This window comes from Loxodonta africana, chromosome 4, assembly GCF_030014295.1.
Source record: "Loxodonta africana isolate mLoxAfr1 chromosome 4, mLoxAfr1.hap2, whole genome shotgun sequence".
Classification (NCBI taxonomy): domain Eukaryota; kingdom Metazoa; phylum Chordata; class Mammalia; order Proboscidea; family Elephantidae; genus Loxodonta; species Loxodonta africana.
In genome coordinates, this window is record NC_087345.1 from 89289577 (window position 1) to 89307197 (window position 17621).

Below are 17621 nucleotides of genomic sequence, written 5' to 3' on the forward strand. Positions count from 1 at the left end.
CTCTACGGGCCCTTCCAGGTCTGATGAAAGTAAGCCTATCTGTGTGGCTGGGCCAGGCCGTTTTCATTCATTAAGCCTCCCAGCCTAATGGGAAAAGTCAGGAAAGAGGCTTAGACACACTGTGTGTTGGGTGGGAGAGAGTATTTGAATCTCTACACTATTCTCATTGTATTTCAGTTTAATTCAGCAAACCATCTATTGGACAATGACTGTGGGCAAAGTACTGCCCTAAGCTTTATGGAGGATATCAAGATTCCTCAGACAGTGCCTCCTGCAGGGAGCTTATAGTCTAGGAAAGGGATAGACAAGAAATGTATAAATTATAAATGTATAATCTGAGGCAGAATGTAGTTAAAAGCTACACTGGGAAGAGTCGTGGTGTATTAGAATCACCCAGAGAGCTTATTAAAATGGCACATTCCTGGTTCCAGCTCCCTACCCCTCCCCAGAGTTTCCGTCACAGAGGTTTGGGATGGAACGTGGAAGTCTGCATTTTTATTAAGCGCCGAGCTGATTCTGATGCTGGTGTTGCAAGGGATGCCAGTGATTCTGATGCTGGGTTGAGAAGCATTGACATAGAGTCTGAGGGAGCAGGCTTTGTTGTAGCAGAGATCTGGGTTTGATTTCTAGAACCCTAGAATTTAGTAAGTACTTAATGAAACACTGATGACCAGATGAAAGAATTGACCTTGGGAAAGTTACGTAACAACTCTGAGCCTTAATTTCCCCATTTGTAAGGACATAAGTATAGTATCTCCTGATGGTGTTGCTGGAGAGGTTAGATAAGTGATGTTTATTATGTAAAACATGTGCCATCATATGAGGGCCCTGATGGTGCAGTGGTGAAGAGCTGTGGCGGGCTGTTGGCTGCTAACCAAAAAATCAGCAGTTCAAATCTGCCAGTGGCTCCTTGGAAACACTATGGAACAGTTCTACTCTGTCCTGTAGGGTTGCTATGAGTTGGATCAACTTGACGGCAATGGGTTTGATTTTGTACAATTATAAGCATGCAGTACTTGGGCTACTTATGATTATTATTGCCATTACTAGAGTTATAGACAGTCTCATGGGATTGGGCGGGCTTCAAGTGTGAGATAACTTTACATCTAAACCCTGAGGGATATGTGGATTAATCAAGAAATAATAACAAATTATGCAAGTTCTTCCAGATAATAGGAGGGAACACTTCCCATCTTGTTTTATGAGCCAGCAATATCCTGATGTTAAAATCAGATGAAGACATTGTAAGAAAAAAGACTAAAGTCCAGTATCCTTCATTGGCATAGATTCAAAAATTCTGAACACAATATGTGCAAATTGAATCTAGAAATACGTAAAAATATATACTATATATATACACATATATGTATAATAATACATTATGATTAGATGAGGTTTAACCTATGAATGGAAGGCTGGTTCAACATTCCAAATTTAATTAATGTATTCACCTTATTGACATATAAAAGAAGAAAAAATATGATTTTCTAAACAGATGCAGGAAAAACATTTAAGAAAATTTAACAGCCATTTATGATAAAAAATCTCAGCAAACTAAGAATAGAGGGGGAACATCCTCAGCCTGATAAAGGGCATCTGTATAAACTTACAGCTAATGATACTTAATGGTGAAAGCCTTAAGGCTTGCCCCATAAGATTGAGAAGAGGTAAGGATGTCTGCTGTCAGTACTATTCAGCATCATACCAGGATATTAAACAGTATAATAAGGCAAGACATAGAGATTGGAAAGAGAAAATAAAATTTTCTTTACGACATGATTATCTATGTAGAAAATCCCAAAGAATCTACACAAAAGCTCTGAGAACCAATACATGAATTTAGGAAGATTATAGGCTACAGGGTCAGTGTATAAAAATTAATGGTATATCTACAAATTAATAACAAACAATTAGAAATTGAAATTAATAAAACAGTATCATTTATAATAGCACCAAATAGGATAAAATACTTAAACATAAAGCTAAAAAAAAAAACTTTTTTTTGTTCAGGATTTGTATGGTCAAAACTAAAGAAAGAAAGAAATCAAATAAATCTAAATACGTAGGGCGATATATCATCTTCATGGATTGGAAGACTCAAAATCATTAAGATGTCAGTTTTCTCCCAAATTAATCTATAGACTCAATGCAATCCTAATAAAAATCAAAGCAAGATTTCTTTTGTAGAAATTAATAAGATTATTCTAGTATTATATGGAAATGCAAAGTACCTGAACAGCCAAAATAATTCTGAAAAAAAAAAAAAAAGTTGGAGGACTCACACTACCTGATTTAAAGACTTATTATAAAGCAGTAGTAATCAAGACAGCATGGTATTGTCTAAAGAGTAGACACATTGATCAATGAGACAGAACAGAGAGTCCAGAAATAAAGCCATATTATTGTTGTTAGGTGCTGTCTAGCCGGTTCCAACTCACAGTGACGATATGTACACCAGAATGAAACACTGCCTGGTCCTATGCCATCCTCACAATTGTTGGCTTTGCTTCAGTCCATTGTTGCAGCCACTGTGTAAATCCATCTCATTGAGGGTCCTCCTCTTTTTCATTGACCCTCTACTTTACCAAGCATGATGTCCTTCTCCAGGGACTGGTCCCTCCTGATAGCATGTCCAAAGTATGTGAGACGAAGTCTTGCCATACTTGCCTCTAAGGAGCGTTCTGGCTGCCCTTTTTCCAAGACAGATTTGTTCATTCTTTTGGCAGTCCGTGGTATATCCAATTTTCTTCACCAACACCATAATTCAAAGGCATCGATTCTTCTTTGGTCTTCCTTATTCATTGTCCAGGTTTCACGTGCATATAAGGGGATTGAAAACCCATGGTTTGGGTTGGACGCACCTTAGTCTTCAACCTGACAGATTTGCTTTGTAACACTTTAAAGAGTTCTTTTGCAGCACAAAAGCCATATATGTATGCTTGATTGATTTTCATGAAAGGAATATGGTAATTCACTAGAGAATAGGATAGTGTCATGGATCGAATTGCGCCTGTCAAAAATATGTGTGTCAATTTGGCTAGGCCATGATTCCCAGTATTGTGTGATTTTCCACCATTTTGTCATCTGATATGATTTTCCTATGTGTTGTAAATTAATTCTATGACTATGACATTAATGAGGTTGATTAGTGGCAGTTATGTTGATGAGATCTGCAAGATTAGATTGTGTCTTAAGACAATCTCTTCTAAGATATAAAAAGAGAAGTGAGCAGAGACACAGGGGGACCTCATACCACCAAGAAAGCAATGCTGGGAGCAGAGCACATACTTTGGACCTGGGGTTCCTGCATGGAGAAGCCCCTAGACCTGGGGAAGATTGATTACAAGGACCTTCCTCCAGAGCTGACAGAGAAGAGAAAGACTTCCCCTGGAGCTGATGCCCTGAGTTTGGATTTATAGCCCACTAGACTTTTTTTGTAGACTGTGAGAGGATAAATTTCTCTTAGTTGAAGCCATCCACTTGTGGTATTTCTATTATAGCAGCACTAGATGACTAAGGCTGATAATTTTCTCCAACAAATGGTGCTGGAACAATTGCACTTCCGTGTGCAAAGAAATGAGCTTTGAACCATACCTTGCACAATATAAAATGACTCAAAATGAGTCATAGAGATAAACGTACAATGTAAAACCATGAATGTTCTGGAAGAAAACATACAAGAAAATCTTTGTGACCTAGGTTTAGGCAAAGACTTTATAGATACAACTCCAAAATTATGAGCCATAGAAGAAGAAAATCAATAAATTAAACTTCATCAAAACTAAAAACTTCTCTTCTGTGAAAGAGTGCAAATAGCATTAAAAGACAAGTCACAGACTGGAAGAAAATATTTGCAAAACATATTACTGATATGGAACTGTATCCTGAATATATAAAGAGTTCTCAAAACTCAATAATAAGAAAACAAATGTATCAATGAAAACGGGCAAAGATTTGAAACAGATACCTCACCAAAGAACAGATACAGATGGCAAATAAACACATGAAAAGGTGCTCATCATTATTAGTCATTGGGAAAAATGCAAATTAAAGCTACAATGAAATATCAGTACACATCTATTAGAATGGGTTTAAACAAACAAACAACAAGAAGAAAATGAACAATACCAAGTGGTGGTGAGAATGTGGAACAACAGTAAGGCTCACACATTGTTGTTGTAATGCAAAATTGTACAGCTACCTTGGAAAAGAGTTTGACAGTTTCTTATAAAGTTAAACATATCGTATAACCCAGAACATGCACTCTTAAGTATCTACCCAACAGAAATGAAAACATACATTCACAACAACAACTTGCATGCAAATGTTTAATAGTGCCTTTATTAATAATCACTAAAAAACCCCAAATGTCCTTTAACTGGTGAATGGATAAACAAATTGTGGTACATCCATATAATTGTTACTATTCAGCAATAAGTAGAAGGAACATATATATGAAACACATGAATGGCTCCCAAAGGCATTAGGCTAAGTGAACGAAGCCAGTCTCAAAAGATTACCACAGTATGCTTCCATTTATATGATGTTTTGGAAAAGGGAAAACTATAGGGAAAAAAACAAAAGCAAAAAAGCAGACTAGTGGTTGCCAGGAGCTGGGTATAGGGGAAGGGGTTGAGTACAAAGGGACGCAGGTGAGTTTTTTTGCAGTAATGGAACTGTTCTCTATTTGATTGTGGTGATGGCTACAGTACAGAATTAGTTTGTCAAAATTTATAAAACTGTACCTTGAAAGGGGTGAATTTTATCATATAAAACTATTCCTTAATAAGTGACAAATTATATACATATATATTAAACATGTACTTATTTTGAAGTCAGTTGTTGAGAACAAGGAGTTTGGTGAACATAAAAATCTGCAACTGGAAGATGAAAGGTGTCTTACTAGTCAATTTATTTCTGTGTTTTATTTTTATTACCCTGCATTGAGAAAGTCCTGATTTGTATAGATAGGTGAATGTAAATAGTAACAGAATTCTGAAAAATAATTTAATGCGTTGTTGAACTCCAGTGAATTAAAATTTACTATAGATCACATTTGAACGTGAATGATGTCTAACTTAAATTCAACTTTAATGAGGATTAATTTATGTTCAATAAAATGCAATAAAATGACACTTAAGTATGGTTTTAAAAACAAATGTACACACCATTCTAATCTTTGTAACAATAAATATAGACTATTTTCACCACTTCACATGAAGTTACTTCATGCCCCAGACAAATTTTGATCTACTTTCTGTCATTATAGATGAGTTCTCCCTGTTCTAGGATTTTTCCAAAGTGGATGTGTGATTTTACATTTCCCCCAGCCATGTATGAAAGTTCCAGTTGAGCCACCTCCTCGCTACCACTTGGTATTGTCTGTCTTTTTCATTCTAACGGGTCTGTAGTGCTATTTCAGTGTGGGTTTAATTGCATTTTCCTGATAACTAGTCATGTTCAGCCTCTTGGGTTTACTGGCCATTTATACACCTTCTTGGAAGGGTCTGTTCAAATCCTGTGCAGATTTTTATTGAGTGGTTTGTCTTCTTAGTATTCATTTGCAGGAGTTCTTTATATATTCTGGCTACCAGGCCTTTGTCAGATATACATACTGTTTGAGTACCTTTCTCTAGCGTGTGGCTTGCCTTTTCATTTTCTTAATGACATCTATAAAGATCAGACTTTTTAACACTGATCAATTTCAATTTATCAACTTTTCTTTATAGTTTCGGCCTTTGGTGTCTGTCTTAGTTATCTAGTGCTAAAAAAAAAAAAAAGTGCTGCTACAACAGAAACACCACAAATGGGTGGCTTTAAAAAACAGAAATTTATTTTCTCACAGTTTAGGAGGCTAAAAGTTCAAGTTCAGGGTGCAGGCTCTCAAGGAAGGTTTTCTCTCTCTGTCAGCTCTAGAGGAAGGTGGCTCTAGAGGAAGATCCTCATCCCTTCCTATTTCTTGACTTCTTGGTGATCTTCATGTGGCGTGGCATCTGTCTTTCCCCCAGCTGTGCTTCTTTGTTTCATTGCTTAATCTACCCCTTTTATATCTCAAAAGAGATTGACTCAAGGCACACCTGACACTAATACTGTCTCATTAGCATAACAAAATTCTATTCCCATGTGCGACTATAACCACTGGTATAGTCAGGTTTACAAAGCATATTTTGGGGAGACACAATTCAATCTACAACAGTGTCCTAAGAAATCTTTTCCTGCCTGATTTTCTATGTTTTATTTTAGAAGTTTTATAATATTATCTTTTACATTTAAGTCCGTGTTCCACTTTCAGTTAATATTTGGGTATGTATAAGGTAAAGGTTGCAATACTCCCCCCCCGCCCCAATATATATTCAGTTGTTTAAGCACCAGTTATTCAAAAGACTGTCCTTTACTCATCGAATTACCACATATGGGTGAATTTGTTTTTGGCTTCTGTTCTGTTTTATTGATTCATGTGTTTATTCTTAACACTAACACTACACTGTCTTGATTGTTGTCACTTTAGAGTAAGTCTTGAAATGAGATAGTGTAATTCCTTCAACTTTATTCTTCTTTTTCAAAATTATTTTGAATATTCTATGCCCTTTGAATTTACATATAAATTCTAGCAGCAGCTTGACAATATCTATCAAGAAGTACGGCTGAGATTTTGATTAGAATTATGTTAAATTCACAGATCAATTTGGGGCAGAACTGATATTTTAAGTATTTTGAGTTTTCCATTTTATGGACATAGCTTATCTCTCCTATGTTTCAGGTCTTATTTAATGTCTCTCAGCAATGTTTTGTAGTTTTCAGGGTACAGGTCTGGTACAAATTTTGTTACATTTATTTCTAATTGGTGGCCAACCAGTAGAACACCCTTACATCACATTCAATTAGCCTCAATCTCATATTTCTCTATTAGCCTAGTCCTTATGCCAATCGCTGGACTAATTGAAAACAATCTCCTTAAATGAAGGTCCTTGTAGTATAACATATTACAGTGGTCTTGTAAACCATAAATGAAGATTTATCTTTCAAGGACATTCAGGGAAGAAGCCTTCTGCTTCACTATCAACACCCAAAGCTGACGTTCTACTTAAACTAATCCGTGCAACATAAACATTTACTATGTACATTGTGCATTATGTGTGTATTCCCATCCATATTGTACTATTTATGTTTAATCTTGCATACCCCTTGCTATGTATAATCGTACATTACATTATCTGCCCCATGCATATAAGCAAGTACGTATTATTCATGTTAAAACACTAGTTATGATTACAACCCATTAAATTCACTATACCATGGATATTCATGTTTTATGCAATTATAAACGGTATTTAAAGAGTTTTTATTTACTATTTTTTTGCTGTTAGCATACAGAAATACAATTGTTTTTATATATTAACCCTGTATTAGCATGACCCTTCTAGAGCCTACAATAAATGCCCTGGGTAATCAGTGAGGTCTCTCCACTCCGGTTGGTAAGAAATCACCTAGTTATGTTTAAGCTCTAGGGATTGTTCAGCTTATGGGTCCCTCGTAGTAGTACTTTGCCCGACCTCATATTTTATGCATGTGTAGGTTTACTGATTACTAAGCCAAAAACTCAAGGGGACACTTACTGAAATTTATTGAGCTCTTTCCCTGTGTGTCCCTTTGCTCCTGTATTCTGGCCTGTGAAATCCAATCACCTCAGCCTTTCAGACCTCTAATCTCTGTCACCGCTACTCAGTGACACGGACATGCTGTATGTGTCCCCTTCCTGTACTCCGACCTGGACATCTCCTCCAGACAGAAACCAAGGCATTCATAGGGCTTACATCGTCTGTATTCCTTCTCTCAGAGCTCAAAGTTCCATGCCTCATGCTACCCAATGTCTAAAAACAGTTGTTTTATATATTTGTTGGGTTTTTCTAGTTATTTCTGGGGGAAGGAAAGGTCCTGTACCAGTTATTTTCTCAGGAGCAGAGCAATAGTATTTTGATTTAAGTTTTGATATAGTTTAAATATTTCTTTAAAAAGAATCGAGTATGTGTGGCACTGCTGAAGCACCTTTGTGAAGTCGCTGTGGCGTTGAGGGAAACAATCTCATACATAGTTGGTAAGGGTGTACATCAGAACATCCTCATTGGAAGACAAGCAACATTGCTCAAAAGAAAAATGCACCCACCATTTGAACCAGGAGCTCCCTTTTATGAGTTTATCCTACAGATACAGTGCCCATGAGCATAAAGAAGTGTGTGCAAGGATGTTCACTGAAGAATGTCTGGAATAGCAATAAACTAGAAACAACCCAAATGGCCATTAGTAGAGGACAGGTTAAGTGAATAATATAGTATTCATTTTACTATAGTAAAATACAATGCAGCCATTAGAAATAATGAGACAGATCTGTATGCCCCAATATAGATTAATATTTCTGATATATTAAGTGAAAAAAGTATGAATAGTATGCTACCACGTGTGTTGAAAGCTGTTATATATCCTTGTAGTTACATGGAACATCTCTGGAGGGATAGCCCTGAATCTGGTAACAGTAGATGCTTTTCTGGAGTGTAGTTGGGGGATTGGAGACTGGGAGACCTTGATACGAGGAAAATTTACTTTTATGGTATACTCTTTTGAACTCTTGATTTTTAAAAATCATATTATGTGCTATCTAATAAAAAGAGAAAATTTAAAATGGAAATCTTTGATATGTTCATTGGAAAAAAAGCAAGTTACAAAACAGAGTACTCTGCATGATCCCATTAGGGAAAAAAGTTCATATTTGTATATATTCATGTAGGGTATAAAATGTCTAGAAACAGACACCAGGCTTTAATAGTAGTTTCTGGTTATCTTTAAAAGATGGTTCGGCGTGGGGTGGGGACAGGCAAGACTGCCGTGTTTGTTGGTGCAGGCGTGCGCTGCATAAAGGTGCTGATTGGCACTCAGCTTCATAAGCCATGTGTGCTGACATGGGGTTGCATCGATCTGGAGGTAAGGGTGTCTTTGTCTAATTGTCACTAGTGGGCTAGCAGTTTGGGTTTTTGCACAAGGCATATATTTTCTTACCGCCGCCCATCTGTTGTTTGTTGTACTGTGGTGGCTTGCATGCTTCTGTGATGCTGGAAGCTATGCCACCAGTATTTCAAATACCAGTGTGATCACCCATGGTGGACAGGTTTCAGTGGAGCTTCCAGACTAAGGCAGACTAGGAAGAAAGGCCTGGAGATCTACGTCTGAAAATTAGCCAATTAAAACCTTATGGGTCACAACAGAACACTGTCTGACCCACTTGCTTTGGATACATCATCAGGAGGGATCAATCACTAGAGGAAGACGTTGCATTTAGTAAAGTAGAGGGCTGATAAGTGCGTGGGAGACGCTCAGTGAGAAGGATTGGCACAATAGCCACAGCGATGGATTTGAACATGCTGGCAATTTTGAGGATGACCCAGGACCCGGTAATGTTATGTTCTGTTGCACAAAAGGGTGGCATGAATTGGAGTTGACTCGAGGCAGCTAACAACAACATGCATTTCCTTTATAATAAGAACAAACTAAAAAGATATTATTTTTTCCTGATCATCCATTGTGCCACAGCACGAGGAACACCGCAGGTTTCTGTGCAGTCTGAAGGAAGACAAAGCCAGCAGCCTGCTGGAATGGGCTGGAACAGGTGGGGACTCTCCAAGACGCACAAGCAGGGGCTGGGAGCGGGGACAGGGCTTGGGGACTGAATGCAGCCTACTTAGATTATGTAGACTGGAAACTTGTTAGGGGCTGGGAGAACAGCTTCTGTAGTTCATGATGCCCCAGGCCTTGGTCCAGAGTCAGATATACATTCATTGGTGCTCCAGAAAAATTTTTGAAAGTGATTTAAAAAAAAAAATGATGACTTTCACTATTCCTCCTGGGTTAGGACACCAGCCTTGCCTGAAAAAGAGGAGGAAAAAATAGACGGTGTTGCACAATCACGTTCTGCCTCTGCCTGGGAACCCACAGCCCTTCCTCCTGTCACTTTCATCATAGTTAACATTGTCAGCCTAGACCTGGTCTGTCTTCTGACCCTCGTTTCTCTCTCACTCTTCCAGTTTTCTGTGACCCGTCTCAGATCCCTGGTTTCCCAGCCCTCACATCCAGTGGGGCCCCTCCCCTACTTCTGTTAAGATTGCATTCTCTCCCTTCTCCCTCCCCTGCTCTGAAAACTGCTCAAGTTTCATCACTTGCCTCCTATATGGGGTCCCAATCCTCATCTCCTAAGCATTTATGGATTTAATATTTGATTTAATTCAACATTTATGTATTGAGTTCTGGAATCAGGCAGCCTTGGTTTAAACGCTGCTTCCACCACTTAACTAGTTGCATCTCTTGGGCAAAGCACTTCATCTTTGGAATTTTGTTTCCACTTCTAAAAAATGAAGATAATAGTAGCACCTAATCTGCAGTGCTGTTGTGAGGATTAAATGAGGTTATCTCATTTAGCACCATATCTGGAACACAATAATCGGACAATAAATGCTACCCAAGCTGCTTAGTGCCGCGGCTGGAAAAAGAAATGGCTTTGATAATTTATCTTTATAAAATGTCCACAGTGAAAGCTAACATTTGTTCCCACGCCCCCGAAAAGCTTCTGTAATACCCTGGTTTAGTAACAATGACAGGTGTCGCTATCACCCTATCTTATAGATAACGAAACTAAGGCTCAAAAGCCCATAGTCACAAAACCAGGAAGCGGTGGACCTGGATTTGAAAACCAAGACTAAGAATGTTAAACCCCACATCATTCTTCCTACATCCCACTCTGTTTTGCTCCTTTGCCTGGATCTCCACCCAGTGACCGGGTAGAGGGTGCTCCTACAGCGGTCCCGGCCTGCTACTGAGGACTGGCTCAGCCGGGAGGCCACGGGATTATAGAGTGGAGAGACAGCCTGGGCCCAGAGAAGGAGATCAACTGAGAGAGGGTGCGAGCCTGGCCAGTGCATGTTTGTGTGTGTGAGTGTGTGTGGTTGTCTCATAAGTCACTTTTGTGAAGTCTGCAGCCTTGGGGGAAGAGATTAGGGGCCCAAGATGGGGCCACTAGTCAATGCGGTAACCTCCATTTTCCTGGCCTGGGTAAAAGGGAGAAGAGGAGCCTGGGCCCAGAATATCCTCCCTGGTTGCTGCCCTCGTGATATGGAGGGACCAAAAGGACTCAAGTGTCCTTGGCCTGCTTAAGTGTCTGCAAGAGGGTTGCTTCACCTCCTTTCAAAGGAATTTGGAGCCTCGTGGGGCTGAATTGTTTCTATTATAAAAATAATACTTGCTCATTATTTTAAACTTAGAAAAATAGATGGAATTTTCATAAGTCAACCACATGCAACAACTACTGTTAGCATTTTGATATATTTTCTTTTTGAACATGCTCTTCTAAAGTATTGAGCTTCAGTCAGTTTTTAAAAATACATAGCTATACTCATACTATACCTCCGATCTTATGCTAGGATTTTTTATATTGCTGTGTTTTCATGGTCATAATGATGATTCAATTTTGATTTCTGATTTTCTCACTTAACATTATGACAGATATACTTTTAAGTTTCATAAGCCCTGTAACTATTATTTTAACTGTCTGTATAATATTACATTGATGGGCATAGTGTATTTAACTACACTATGTCTGGAACATTTGTTTTGGGAAAACATACATCTCTATCTCCATATCTATATCATCTATAACTGTATTTTAGTAGAAAGGCAGAAATAAAGCCCTGGTGGGGCAATGGTTAGGCGTTTGTCCACTAACCAAAAGGTCGCCAGTTCGAATCCACTAGCCGTCCCTTGGAAACCCTATGGGGCAGTTCTACTCTGTCCTGTAGGGTAGCTATGAGTCAGAATTGACTGGACGGCCGTGGGTTTGGTTTTGGTTTATAGTAAATCCCATAGAGTGGATATCTCTGAATCACCATTCTTTCTAGATATCAGTTACATCAATGTATCTGTTCTAAAACTTCTAGAAAATGTATTTCGAGTTTTAATACCACTCTGGTAGAAACTCAAAGTGTTGAAATAGCAACAATCTTAGAAAACACCCTATCAAGAGCTTTTTGGGTATAATCGCACATACCTCGTATTGCCTAGGTCAGCAGATAGCTGAAAAATAAATAATAATAATAAACTAGGCAATAGTTATTTGACATACTGTTCCCAAGAAGATAGTATTATTATTTTCTTGTCACTTTCAGCTTATTGCTGCAGGAGAGCCAAACCCATATATTTGTGTTTGGGAAGCTGCCAACTCCAGGAAGTATAATAAGGGGAGCCCTCCATGTCTGTCAGAGAAACATTGAGACACCTTCTTCCACCTTCTCACTGTTACTCACTCCCCTTGAGGAGCCAGCAGATCTTTGCTCTGAGGAGCCAGAGCATAGGTGTCAGTAGAGGCTCAGTCACCCTGCTTGGTACCGGAGAGGGGCAGGAAGCTCCCTGCTGGTTTGTAAGAGTGGCAGCTGCTACCAAGGCTGTGCTGAGCCTGGAGGTTTCAGTAGACAGGGTCTTGTTAGCCTTGGTGGGGGCAAGAGCATCTCTGCCAGTGTAGCTGGAGGCCTCGGCCATGACGACAGGCTGGGGAATCATGAGGGTGGACGTTTCAGGATGGGCAGCCTTGTTGGAGGGGGCTTTGGCCTTGAAGTTGGTCTTGGGGGGTTTGGGGCTGTACGCCCTGCTCTCTGCCCTGGGAGCACCCAGGAAGTTGTAACGAACCAAAGCTTGTTGGAGCCTCTGGATGTGAAGATTAACCCTGAGGTCCACTAGGTGAAGCAGCAGGACCAAGAACCAATCAGGGAACTTAACAACAAATTTGTCTCCTTTATTGACAAGATGAGTGCCAATGCCTAGAGGACAGACAGCCAGGACTGCATAACTCCAGAGACCTTCAGAAAAGGTCTTTCTGTGATTATGGAAATGTGGCCAATTGCCACATTATTGGACAGTGTAGGTCTGGATTATCTGAAGCCAATTTATTCAGTCCCTGTCTGGTGAATTTGACCCAGGTGAAAGGTGCTCACCTTGTTTTTCATGCTCTCCAAGCCTCCCTAGAAAACTGGGTCTGAACCTCAGCAACCTTCCACTGGAGTGTCAGTCTTGGGGTCTGGCAGCATCACTCTGAGGTAAAGGTGATTCCTCCTGTGTGCACAGTAAATCATGTCTGGCTGACATGTCCAGTCTTAATGAATTCGGGATAGTCAGTGATATTTTGTAAGCGAAATGTGTTAAGAAATTGGCAAATGTTTTCTTCCCCCTAAGTTGCCATGTGTTTCTGAGTCTAGGAGGTTCTTTCTGATCATGTTGGCAGCAAACTGACAATTCTGCTCTCAGTCAGAAAATAAGGAGGGGGGCACAAAATGAGATGGCGCCCAGGGTCAGTTAATGGGTTCAGGAAAAGGAGCATAGAACCAAGGCAAATGATTTGGCCAGGTGATTTTTTAATTCCATTGGCTAGGCTGGGAGTGGTGAACTATATTCGTTGCTCAAATCCTGACCATCTATCTACTCTTTAACACCAAAAGGAGGCCAGACTTCTCACATTAGCCATACAAAACCACCTTGAGTAAGGCTGGAGAGAGTCCTGGGAGAAGATGAGGTGGGCAGGCTATATCTTGAGTTTGCTCCTATAGGACACTCGGGATTATCTGGGAAGATTGTTCTATTTTTGCCTAGCCCCACATTTCTTGGGGTGCCCCTCCTTAGGGAGTGGCAACTGTGGATTAGCATTATTGCATAGATTTGGAGCTGGAAAAATGAAGAGGAGCCAGTAAGAATTAAAGTAGAATTGGTGAATGTGCCCCAAACCCAGTGTTTAGGGCTGTCTTATCAGTGTAGACCCCTGCATTGAGGAACCACATCCCTCCCTTGCCTGCCTTGGAAGGTTGCTGGGTGGTTGGGAGGAGGGAACTGGTAGGGCTGGGTGGTGTGAGGAGATTTGCTGTAGGGAAAACTTGTCTCATGATCTTTACCAGGAAAGTGCTGAAGACAATGCTCATTATCAGTTAACTCTCCTTCTCTTTTGCTACTTGTTGCTTGCTGTTAACTTCCAATGTCATGAAAACAGTGAGAAAGGAGAGGATAGGGAATATTTTTTATCTACATCAAGTAGTTGGGGTTATTTGGTAAAAGAACATTCCTGAGAGTGTGTGACTTTGTTGGCTCATTAATGAGTCTCTTCCTAACATCTCCTCTGCCTGAATGACCTAGGCCAATGGTCCTCAGACTTTGGGGGGAATCAGAATCAATTTTGGAGCTTGGTAATTTGGCCCAGACCCTATCCTACTTTAAGAATCCTAGGTCACTGTGCTTTTTATGATCTTCCAAGGGATTCTAATACACCTCAGAGTTTGAGTACCACACTCTGAGCAACTGGCCGTATAGACATACTTGAAATTTCCTCAAATAATAGGGCTGAAAAACCTCTTTCAAAGCAGGTCGGGAATTAAGGCTAAACTAGAATCACTCATTACTCTTGCCTGGCCAGCAGGGACTTCTCAAGCCCATGATGACCCTCATCTAGGGCTGAGCCTTTGATGCCCTGACTCCAGGTGCGGTTCCTGGAGCAGCAGAATCAGATGCTGCAGGCCAAGTGGGTACTGCTGCTGCAGCTGGATGCCAGCACCCGCACTGCCAGCCTGAAGCCTGTCTTTGAGGGCTACATCAGCAGCCTGAGGAGGCAGGTGGGCCACTTCACAGCAGAGAAGTCCAGGCAGGAAGCAGAGCTGAAGAACACCCAGGATTCTGTGGAGGAATACGGGAAGAGGTGAGTGAGTCAGAGGAAGGTAGGGGAGTTGGTGCTGGGCCAAAATAAATGTGACTCCCTGGTCTAGGTCTAAAAGAAGTGTGATGGCACTGAATTGGTCTCTGTTTTCAGGAATCTCTGGGATTTTTTTTTTTTTCTTGTGAATCTGTTTGTGGTTGTCTGCACAGAGGTGTAGAAAGTCGGGGTAAAGGGAATCTGTTTAGACATAATAATAATTTTATCTACTAAATCCCAGCAGATATGAAGCAGAAATCAACCACCAGACAAATGCTGAGAACGACTTTGTGTTGCTTAAGAAGGTGAGAAACGGTTGGCTTTACTCCCAGGTCTTAATTCAGTTATCTTTCACCCTGCTTAGAACTGGGGCACGATGCCTTTCTCTGTGAATAATCCCAGACTCCAGCTAACCTCTGAGTGAGCAGTGCGCCAAGAGCAAGCCTGAAAGCATTAATAAGAATAAAGACCACCCTGCTTTCTGGCTCAGGAGTTCTGTTTTCAACTTTTTAAGGATATCACTGCTCAGATTACAAACCCACTTGACATTGTCCCCACTCTTATTTTTAGATGGAGAATCGATCTTCCCCCAATGCTTGCCTTATTGATGCTACTCTCTCTAGCATCCTGACCGTGCAGGTCAAAGCCTTCCACTCCCATATTCAGGGTCCCATTGCCTCCCTTCTTTTAGGATGTTGACAGCACCTCCTTGGTCAAGGTGGACCTCAGTGCCAAAGTGGATGCCCTGCAGCAGCAGATCAAATTCCTCCAAGTCCTGAACACCACTGTAAATGTGGGGTCTAAGCTTCCTGGGAGGCCCTGGAATGCTTGATAAATGAAAGAACAGGGAGAAGGCTCCAGAAGGGAAGTACCATCAACTTCCCCTAAGCTTCCATGTGGACTCGTGGTGAGGTGGCTCTGGGAGCCTGAGAGGTGGGTGGGTAAGTGTTTCCTTTGGACTGATCTCTGCCCTGCTGCACAGGAGCTGGCCCAGGTGCAGCAGATAGTCAATGACACCAAGGTGATCTGTTCATGGACAACAACCAACACCTAGACCTGGATGGCCTCATCTCTGAGGTTCAAGCCCAGTATAAGGAGATCATCCAGAAGAGCATGACTGAGACCGAGGCCCTGTACCAGTGCAAGGTGAGCACCTGCTTGTCCCCAGATGGATTATCAGGATCCTCCAGCCCCTTACCCTCCACCCGGTTGACTTGCTCCATTGGCCCTGTGGTTGGTAGGCTGTTCTGACAACCTGTGAAAGTCTCTGGCTCAGTTACTGGAAATTACTAAGGCTCTGGCTTCCTGGGGACTTACAGTCCTATGTTGGAGGAGCTGACCCCGCTTTGCAGAGTCAGGCACATTTAAAGCCATCAAGGACTCACAGCCCCATGTGTTGGCTTTCAAACTGTTACAACTGGCTCTTCTTCCCAGGTATCACGGTGGCCAGTGTTTCAGTCCAGACCAGCTTCCTTCTTCCTCCATGTGCTCCCCATTGTCTTCAAATTCTACCATCTATGGAAGCGTGTCTTTAGGATCCTGACCTTCCTAATATTTACTTGAGAGAAACAAGATATAAGGTGGTTCCGCGGCAGAAAATAATGATTCCAGGTCTCCACAGAAGATAGTGACTTCCGCCTGCTGTGAATTACCTATGTTACTCTCTTTCCCTTCAAGACTTAAATGAAAAAGACAGACTAGAGGTGTTTTCTTGCCTGAGATGTGGCTAGGTGATCTTTGATAGGTATATAACTATGTTGTGTATACATTCCTAGCAGATAGGAATATGTCTTCTATGTTTCATCCACAGTGGCCAGACTGATCAGGACACACAAATTCTGGTTGAGTTAGGGCTTAGAGATCTGGGGTGAGGAAGCCTATGGATTGGCTCTCCTTGTGACATTTTTCATTCTTGGCTTTTCCTGATTCCAATACCAGGAGCTCCAAGGCACTGCTGGGAGAAAGGGTAATGACCTCAAAGTGATTAAGCTGGAGGTCAGTGAGCTGAACAGAGCCAACCAGAGACTTCAAGCTGAAATCACCAACCTCAAGAAACAGGTAGAGTACCAACTTGACAGTGGTAGCCTTTGAGATGGGGTTAAGATGTATTTTTTTCCCTACTTTTCTGTATTCTCACATTTTCCACAATAAATTGCAATTATAAGAGTGGGGAAGACAGAAGCTAGGTTAAGGTTGGTATCTGGTCACGTGCTCCACTCACTGCCTGCTGCTTGCCCTTGGCAGAGTACTAGTCTGCAAAACGCCATCTTGGAGGCAGAGCAGAAGGGCAAGGTGACCCTTAAAAATGCCCAGGAGAAGATGGCTGAGGAGGATGCTGCCCTGCACCAGACCAAGAAGGAGCTGGCCTGGCTGCTGCATGAGTATCAGGTGCTGGTGGGAGCCAAGATGTCTCTGGACGTGGAGATCGCCACCTACTGCAAGCTGCTGGAGAGTGAGGAGAGCAGGCGCGTTATTCAGAGGGAATGGGCAATGTCTTCACTAAGGTCATGGTGGTGGCATTCCATCTCTGTGTCAGCATTCCATCTCTATAATGGGACATTAATACCCACTCCTGAAATGCCACCCAAGCTGAGGCTTGGAGGAGGGAAGAAAAAGCCATGCAGAGTGAGAGACTTCTTAGCACTCACACAGTGCACTGCAGAGGCAGCATTCATAGTGTGTCTTAGTCATCCAGTGCTGCCAAAACAGAAATACCAGAAGTGGATGGCTTTAACAAATAGAAGTTTATTCTCTCACAGTCAAGTAGGCTACAAGTCCAAATTCAGGGCACGGCCTCCAGGGGAAGGCTTTCTTTCTCTGTTGGCTCTGGAGGAAAGTCCTTATCATCAGTCTTCCATTG

General features: G+C 41.2%; 1 protein-coding gene across 1 annotated transcript; it reads left to right on the top strand.

Annotated features, from left to right (window-relative positions):
- The first annotated feature begins 12605 nt into the window (after window positions 1-12605).
- Window positions 12606-17354, top strand: LOC100657984 (keratin, type II cytoskeletal 1b-like). Its single transcript, XM_010600696.2, is given in 9 exon segments — window positions 12606-12843; window positions 14553-14767; window positions 15006-15066; window positions 15453-15548; window positions 15744-15789; window positions 15792-15905; window positions 16692-16819; window positions 17006-17226; window positions 17351-17354. Coding segments are annotated over 9 exon segments (1116 nt in total). The 5' UTR covers window positions 12606-12612.
- The last annotated feature ends 267 nt before the right edge of the window (window positions 17355-17621 follow it).